We start from the raw sequence: 8,806 nt of genomic DNA on the forward strand, positions 1-8,806 counted from the left end.
GCGTGGGACAGAGCGAGGAGAGTTGTTGTCGAAGAACAAGAGACGGAGGCAGGAGCGGAGCTGAGGGGGTGTGTGTGTGCGTGTGTTTGAGAGGTTCAAAACAAGCAGCATAACACGGCGTGAATGAAACAGGCAAGCTGGCGAATTTCAACATGGCATCCGGAGATACGCTGTACATCGAGACAGACGGCTCGGAGATGCCCGCCGAGATCGTGGAGCTCCACGAAATAGAGGTAGAGACAATTCCGGTGGAGACCATCGAGACCACCGTGGTCGGCGGGGACGACGACGACGACGAGGAGGACGAAGAAGACGACGACGACGATGATGGGCAGCCCATGATCGCGCTGCAGCCATTGGAAACGGACGACCCCAGCTCCATCCACCACCAGGAGGTAATCCTGGTCCAGACTCGGGAGGAGGTGGTCGGCGGGGATGATTCGGATCTGCACACGGACGGTGGTGGCGGCTTCGAGGACCAGATTCTTATCCCGGTACCGGCACCGGGCGTTGAGGACGAGTACATCGAGCAGACTCTGGTGACTGTGGCCGGCAAGAGCTCCGTGGGTCGGATGAAACGAGCAGGCGGCTCCGGTGGGAAGAAATCGGGCAAAAAGAGCTATTTAAGCGGCGCCGAGGCCGGTGGGAGGAAATGGGAACAGAAGCAGGTGCAAATAAAGACTCTGGAGGGAGAATTCTCTGTTACGATGTGGGCATCGGGTGAGTATCGTCAGCCCCGACCGTGTTCTGTCAGCTCCGCTGCACGAGGCCTCGTTACCAGGGCGTTGTCCTGCTGCACCAGACTATTTCCTGGAGTAGCCCGCCGCACCGTCGTGAAAAGCTATTTTTAGTGCAAGTTTTCGATGGAAAACCCTTCCGTAGCATACCGAAATGTTTTTGTTTTGAAGGGAGGCCATGTTTTATGTGGTGCTGGGCGCCGCCATATTCCCGCAGACCAGTAAGTATGGCGGCGGCCCCGAAAAAATGGCGATAGAGTCGGCCAGGCAGAGATGGCGGCGGTGCTCCGGGAATGGAAGCAGCGGGGTCCAGTGTGTCTACAGGCCGCGACGTTTTGGCGCAGTTACCGCACGGTTGCACCGATAACTTCTCTGCGGGGTTATATTACTTGTGTTTATGTTTAACTCTGTTGAAACTCTGAGAAATTAATTATATGTTTAGTTCAACATTTAGCCGTTAGCTCTGGCTTCCGCGGCCGAGGCCACAGCATGTGTGCACAGGCATTAAACGGTGACGAGGCTGTGTCTAATCGCTGCAGTAAGATGAGTAAATAATCCATCCAGGAGCTCATATATTTACTGAAGCCGTCAATTAAATGTTTTGTAAAACATCTAATCAACCTAACGTCCAACTGGAGGCACACCTGTTTGTGCTAAATCTACCACTAGGAAATAAATTGTGACTGTGTTTCTAAAATTGTAAATAAGAATGCACTTATTTCGTTTTTAAAAAAGAGTGTTTATTGGGTAATGTTTTAACTAATATTCACATTATACTTGTAAAGAGACACTGTAGTTCTAATTAAAGGCATTGTTCTTAGAGGAGTATTCTATAGAAACTAAACTAGTTCTTACAGTATTTTATTGTGCTTTTTTTTTTTTTTTTTAAATGGAGCTTCTTAAACATTTTAATTCCAGTTTGGCCAAGAATTGCTTTCTTGATTAATTGGTTCAGAATCAGCTGATTGGTGGGAAATCCAATCACAATGGTTTTCAAAACAGTAGCCATTTTTTTTCTGGATGAGTTCATTGATTGTCAACCTTTCAGTTGTACTTTGATAAACTTCTCAGTAGTTTATGTAATTAAAACCTTAACTATAAGTAAAAAGGAAACTGCTGCACTTAAAAAAAAAAAAAGCATTACATTGAAATGTTTATTGGTAAAAGTTAAACTCGTAAAATGAGCTGGTATCTGTACCAGGTCACACTAGAGACTTGAAAATATACTTAACACTGGACTATGCTATTAACAAGTCATGTTTGAGGGCTAGAAAAGCCTTTTTTTTTTTGTAATTTACCAAATTACTATTAATTTTTTTCTGCAAAATATGTAAAATTATGATTACTAGAGGTAAGTAAATAATTTTTTTCAGTCTCCTGAGGCTTGTAGCCAGGGTGCTGTCGTTATGTTATCAGTTCAGTCTCTGTAATGTCTTCCTAGGTGATGATAAAGACATTGACCATGAGTCAGTGGTGGAGGAGCAGATCGTTGGGGAGAACTCCCCCCCGGATTACTCCGAGTACATGACAGGGAAGAAGCTCCCCCCTGGCGGCATCCCGGGGATCGATCTCTCAGACCCCAAACAGCTGGCTGAATTTGCTAGGTGAGTGTTTCAGTGGCACTGGGCAGTAAACAAACCTGTTTACCCTGTCAACACAGCCGTGATGAACGTGCAGCTACTGTGGCAGTAGGTTGTAAACGTGAAAAGACTTGTGAAGTGTCAACCAGGAGAGCAGCTGACAATAAAGGCTTTAAGAATAAAACTTTCTGTTTAAAACACAGTTAAATTAAAAATGAGATATAATACACAAATTAGCCACAGGATTATGGGTATTTTACGTAAATGAATATATCGCGTTTTAATGCTGTGATGTCGTATTTATACTTTCTGTCCTCGGCCAATGCTGTTAAAAAGTTTCAGGCTTTGGATCTAAAATTTCCAGTCGTTATAAATGTCAACGCAACAAACCGCAAAATTATTAAACAAATATTCACCTAAACCTGCCATCCATCTATCCATTATCTTTACCCGCTTATTCCATTTTGGGTCACGGGGGTCGCTGGTGCCCATGTCCAGCAATCACTGTGCGATGGGCGGGGTACACCCTGGACAGGTCGCAAGTCCATCACTGGGACACATAGAGACAAACGAGACAAACAACCATTCACTCTCTCACTCACACCTAGGGACAATTTAGAATTACCAATCAGCCTAACATGCATGTTTTTGGTCTGTGGGAGGAAACCGGAGCACCCGGAGAAAACCCATGCATGCACGGAGAGAACATGCAAACTCCACCCAGAAAGGCCCCTGGACCGGGGTTTGAACCAGGGACCTGCTCGCTGAGAGGCAGCAGCTCTACCAGTTGCGCCACCGTGCTGCACCTAAACTTACTAGTAAAACTGATATATATAAAACATTTAGGGGAGTTTGTACCTTTATTTGTTTCATGCATAAATAATGTTTAGTTGTTTCTTGTAACAATGGCTCAACTATTTTATTCTTTTTAATCTTATATTATTTTAGGAAATTATTTTCAGAAAATATATTTGGAGTGTTTGTTTTGTTTTTTAAAAAGTGCTGGAACTTCTGTGTTTATTTTATTGCACTGCTTATTTATTTCAATAATATTTTAGCTGCCTGTAAGGATTATAGATAAGGTTTTTGTTTTTTTATTTATGTGCTGCCAACACCGTATTTAACTAAACTTTTCTTTATTTATTTGTTTGGTCATGGGTTAAATTTTCTCACAAGGTTTTTTTTTTGGTCTCTTGAAACAGAATGAAGCCCAGAAAGATCAAAGAAGATGATGCTCCTCGGACGATAGCCTGTCCTCATAAAGTGAGTCTGCTGATGCTGTTTCTGTGTTGATGTCGTCTCTGACTCTGTTTTTACTGAAACTTGTTCAAAACAGTTCAAGACAAGAACAACTGGACTTTATTTTAGGGATGCACGATATTGGATTTTTGGCCGACATGTTAAAACTTATTCAGCCGATGCCGATATTTTATATATGTTCCTTTGTCAGAACATAGCCCTCTTATTTAGGCTTATTTGCTACAAAACTTGTGTAAGAGCTGGTGACATTAATTCAGTAACAGTCATATGATATACATAGCACTTTAACTTATATTAAATGAAAAGTGTTAAATGTTATTTATTAGCATTAATCACCTGCGATGCTGTCTCACTTGTGGAGGCTTGTTCCAGGTTCCTAGCTGCAGTGTGGGATCCTCTGCACTCCTGTGCATGAAGGACAGACTTAAGTTCAAAGTTTTTCTCTATCCATTGTGTGTAAGACTAATCATGCTAACGGGGCTAACACGACGTCCAAATGTCTGTGGTAAAACTCACCCAAGTGCTATCAGCTATTAGCTTCTCAATGACGTCGGAATTGACGGCTTGTAACTCGGGTAACGTTACGTCGGAAAAATATCTCCGACTGGGGACGATGTAGCGAGGCTCAACATACTCCATAAATCTTCGGAATCCGACATCCTCACCAACGAAAAATGAAACTTCCACACGACCAACATTTTGAATTTTCCTCTCCGTCGAGAGATCAAGTAGGCGCACGTGACGTTGTCGCGTTGTGCTGCAGACAGAAACATCGCCTTTTATATCGGTGAGTTATTTTAATGGAATGTCCGATATTGAATTTTAACGCTAATATCGGCCAATACCATGCCGATAATATCGTGTATCCCTAATTTATTTGTAACAGAAGACATTTCTCTTTTCATCCCGCGTCGTGTATCGGACCCGCCAGTGCTGTAAACTGTTACCTTCTCCTGCCTTGATTTAATACAACTGGTAAAACTTACTTCACGTTTCCTTGATTTATTGAGTGTGTGAGTTGCCGCTTCTGAGGGAGGTCCGAGCCGGGGGCCTGAGGCCCACAGCTAGCAACAACTAGTTGCAGTAGCTCGGTGCCCACATCAGCTCTCGTTACAACAGCTGTACACAGGAGGGCCAGCTCATCAGGACAAGACTCAGCTGCACCTCAAGGACAAGGGACACTCATTTGAGGACCAGAATGTTCACAATTTGGACTGAGAAGACAGATGGTTTGAGAGGAGATGAAGGAAGCTATTTATGTTAAACAACAGAAACCATCTTTGAACAGAGGAGGAGGTCTCGGATCTAAAACTTATAATGCAGCTTTAGGACTGATACCCAGTCATTTTCATTCCTATCAGGAATTTCATCCATGTGATCAGAGTGGCTCTCTGTGAGTCAGACTAACAAAGACCCTAACGAACCTCTACTGTGAGGAGTGACAGGGCAATCTGCATATGTATTTAGCTTAGCTCCATTTTTATAACCCGAACCCCACACTCTGTTCTTTGAATTGAAAAAGCTTCTCGGCTGAGAAGAGAAGCGTCTTCTGTTACAGTTAAAGTCCACTTGTTTTTGTCGTGAACTTTTTTGAACACACCATGTCCTGGATGACTGAGAATCTTCACCAGCGTACTGAAAGTTATTATTTATTTTTATTTCCTACAGTTAGTCAAGCTTTATCCAAACCAGCTAATGTAAATAATTTCTTTGCTCAGAAAGCAGCCGGCTCTTATTGTTCTGTGAACGGTACATCAGCGATTCAGGGTGGAATTTATTCATCATTCCACACTGTTCAGGGTGGTTTTTTTAGAAAAAGCTCAAGTAAACCACAGACTGCTCTCGACAGTGGCCTTTTGTTGCACATCCTTACTGCTCTAACATTCATGCGGCAAAGAACAAAGAGTTTGTTTGGTGCTGAAACTGCGTGCTGTGCTTTCTTTGGTCCCCAGGGCTGCACAAAGATGTTCAGGGATAACTCGGCCATGAGGAAGCATCTCCACACTCACGGACCTCGCGTGCACGTCTGCGCGGAGTGCGGCAAGGCCTTCGTTGAGAGCTCCAAACTCAAACGCCACCAACTCGTTCACACAGGGGAGAAACCCTTCCAGGTTGGCCACTAAACAAACCTCTTGCTCCTCTAGACTTCTGTAAAAACCACAAGTTAAAGCTAGAGTCAGGCGGAGCAGCATCGAGTCGACGTGTTGGATTGTGTTTATACTCGATTATTCTCACAGCTGAACTCAGACGTTCTCTCAAGTGTTGATTATTTTCCGCCGTTATATTGTCTTGTATCTCTATCCCTGCAGTGTACGTTTGAAGGCTGCGGGAAAAGGTTTTCTTTGGACTTCAACCTGCGCACGCACGTGAGAATCCACACCGGAGACCGGCCCTACGTCTGCCCCTTCGACGGCTGCAATAAGAAATTCGCCCAGTCCACCAACCTAAAGTCTCACATTCTCACACACGCCAAAGCCAAAAACAACCAATGAGACCCCGTTCGTCGACGCCGAGCCACAAAGACGAAAATAAGAAAGGAAGAAAAAAACGAGCATTCTACTGGCAAACGTGAAACCGCTTTTGAAGACGTAAAGAAAAGCTTGACTTTTTGATTCATAGAGAAAATCTGACAGATTAAAAGACACACAAAAAAACCTGAACTTCACCTGGTTTTCCTGAGCCCCTCTTTTCTTCTGCTGTCACATTGGATAAGGAACACAGAGAACCCCACAGCTCCGTAACAAGACGCGGCCAGCAGTTCTTTCTCCATTAGCACTTTGCTACTACAGGATGGAATCCATGGACAAACATTAGAGATTTATTTTTACCTGAGAAATCAGAGAAACGGTGGTACACGAGTGTTTTTAATTTAGCTTTTATTCCCCTTCAAGTGTGCATATTGTACACTTGTCTCGGGCTGTGTGTAGAATGTGTTTTGTTCTTTCCTGCATTATAATATCATACCCTCAAGAGAAAAACGTTTCACTGCTGTTCCACTTGGTTCCCACGATGGTTGTAGTCATTTTAAAAACAGCTGGATGTTTGCATTTCCACACCTCCTTTTGGTTGTTTTTTCCTCTTAACCACAAAATAACCTTGTATACTTGTATTGTATGGCTGTATTAAAATTAAGTAGACATAGATAAAGGTGTGATTTAAAGTGTTAACCAATTGAACTTTTAGTCCTGAGTTGCTTTATATTTTCTATGGACTGTCTTAACACAGATTGAGTAATATAAACGTCCTCGGAGCCTGTCCCAGTTGAAGTATCTGACGTGTACATTGAAACGACTGAGACCATCACTTTGTTAGAATGTAATGTACAGAAGTCGACCATTAACTTCTTTTGTTCATATTTACACCCATGTATTTCAACTGCCCACAATAAAATGGGTCATTCCAACTCTGTCAAACTAGGCTTGAAGTTTTACTCTTTTCTTTTTGACTCGTGAAGGTTTGTGAAGGATTCACACTATTGTGCTGCTCGTCCGCACGTTTTCCTTCAGTTTTTACTCTATTTCAACAAATCACATCAAAACGTTCAGCTCGTTCAGGACAATCCTGCTTTGACTTGGTATTGGTGCAACTTTAGCTTTTTGACACATTTAGCCTTTTCTGCCATTTTTTTCTCAGAAAATGATTTGAGCTCATTTTTCATCCTTCAAATCTTTCGATCTGTTTCCAACCTTTTACTGCTCCTTTCACATTTTATTCTGCTTTCAGCTTCCTTCTGCAAATCTAAACTTTTTTCAGCTGTTTTGTGCTCCTCTGTTTCTTTCTACTAACTACAATTTTTTTTGTGTGCTGCTTTTTGCTAATTTCATCTTATGCTCATTTCAGCATATATTTGCAAGTTTCAGCTTTTTCTGTTTCAGCTACTATAGCTATTTTATGCTGATTTCAGTTTTTCATCTAATTCCACATTTTTTGTACTCGTTTCAACTTTTTTTCAGTCTAATTCAGCAGAAGTGTGCACTTGCCACTTGTAATTTCAGCTTCTTTGTGTCTTTTTGCTACTTTTCAGCAGTTTATATAAATATTTTATTGCTAATTTCAGTTTTGGATAATTTCCACTTTTTTGTGCTCATTTCTAATTTCAGCCTAATAGGGCAAATGTGTTCTTTCTGCTTTTTTATGCAAATTTTAAGCTTGTTCTACCCTTTCAGCTATCTTTTTAGCAATTGTCAGCTGTTTTCTGTCACATTTTTCATGGTAATTTTTGCTACTTTCAACCTAATCAAATTCTTTCTGCTAATTTTAGCTTGTTATGCTCCTGTCAGCTTTTTTCTGCTAGTTTTAAAAATTTCTGCTTTTTCAGCTAATATTAAGCAGTTTTATGCTAATTTTAGCTTTTTCAGCTAATTCCAAAAATTTTTAGCTCATTTCAGCTCTTTCCGGTTCCTTCTGGTAGTTTAAGCTTTTCAGCTGTTTTTCTGAAACTTCTTCAGCAGTAAGCATCCACACTGCATTTTTGCAGGAAATGCAGTTTCTCTAGTATTAACGGTCTTGAGGACATCTTGAAGCTCCGCTGCGCAGATTTGTGTCAGTGCCATATGGAGAGAGAAACTTATATGGCACTGGTCTGTGTTATCCAGCCTCTATGGGCTAAATTAAAAGTTTTTAATTTGTTTGTAAATATGTTCTTGGGAGTTTAAAATGATTAGCATTTACCAGTAAAAGTCCTGGGAAACAAACCGCCTGATTGATAAAGGAAACTTGTTTGCTGGACTAAAACAAGTCAGTGTTTCATGAAGCAAAGACGGCTGTTCTTCCGTTGTCTCACCACAACCCACGTTGAGTACTCGGGTCTACACCGTCTCTGGTTTTCTGTATAACTTGTGTGTCACCTCGATGTGGGAGGGATCGTCAGCTGCTCCAGTGACCTGGGTGTTTTTCTGACTCAGACAAATACAACCGATTAATGGGTGAAAGAAAGTCACAAAACTCTTACCGAAAACACTGGTTGAGTCGAGGCCAGCTTCCCTCTGCAGTTGACTCCATTTGGTCTGACCAGTCAAACAGCAATGGTTGCACAAAACAGTGGGTTTGATTCTTGTGGAGGAGACACTCATGATGATTGTTGCTCTCTAATCAATCGATGTCCTCACTCGGCTGACGTCAAGTCTTCAGCTCGGCTCTTGGAACCTCAGCTGAGTACGTCTTAATAACTGAGCTGGAAGTTCAGTCAGTGGAAAGACTGAAGCTGCACTGAGTCGACTCGAGCCCATG

At 42.2% G+C, this 8,806-nt stretch overlaps 1 protein-coding gene across 2 annotated transcripts; it reads left to right on the plus strand.

Moving 5' to 3' along the window:
* yy1b (YY1 transcription factor b) lies at window positions 1-6,990 on the plus strand. Of its 2 annotated transcripts, none has more exons than XM_037685340.1 (5): window positions 1-720; window positions 2,179-2,341; window positions 3,520-3,580; window positions 5,530-5,688; window positions 5,887-6,990. In XM_037685340.1, the coding sequence occupies exons 1-5, from the start codon at window positions 153-155 to the stop codon at window positions 6,067-6,069; spliced, it is 1,134 nt and encodes a 377-aa protein (XP_037541268.1). In that variant the 5' UTR covers window positions 1-152; the 3' UTR covers window positions 6,070-6,990. The 2 variants fall into 2 exon arrangements, with proteins under 2 accessions (XP_037541268.1, XP_037541269.1); XM_037685341.1 differs by having other exon boundaries at window positions 2,191-2,341.
* Window positions 6,991-8,806: the final 1,816 nt, after the last annotated feature.

Source organism: Nematolebias whitei, chromosome 12 (assembly GCF_014905685.2).
Source record: "Nematolebias whitei isolate Nwh7 chromosome 12, NemWhi1, whole genome shotgun sequence".
In the NCBI taxonomy this organism is placed as follows: Eukaryota; Metazoa; Chordata; class Actinopteri; order Cyprinodontiformes; family Rivulidae; genus Nematolebias; species Nematolebias whitei.

What these genes read in the sequence shown, in the direction of transcription:
- yy1b (XM_037685340.1), top strand. Translation starts at nt 153, where the DNA reads ATGGCATCCGGAGATACGCTGTACATCGAGACAGACGGCTCGGAGATG. An exon ending in TGTTACGATGTGGGCATCGG is followed by an intron (nt 721 to 2,178) that starts GTGAGTATCGTC and finishes ATGTCTTCCTAG; the next exon opens with GTGATGATAAAGACATTGAC. An exon ending in CGATAGCCTGTCCTCATAAA is followed by an intron (nt 3,581 to 5,529) that starts GTGAGTCTGCTG and finishes TTTGGTCCCCAG; the next exon opens with GGCTGCACAAAGATGTTCAG.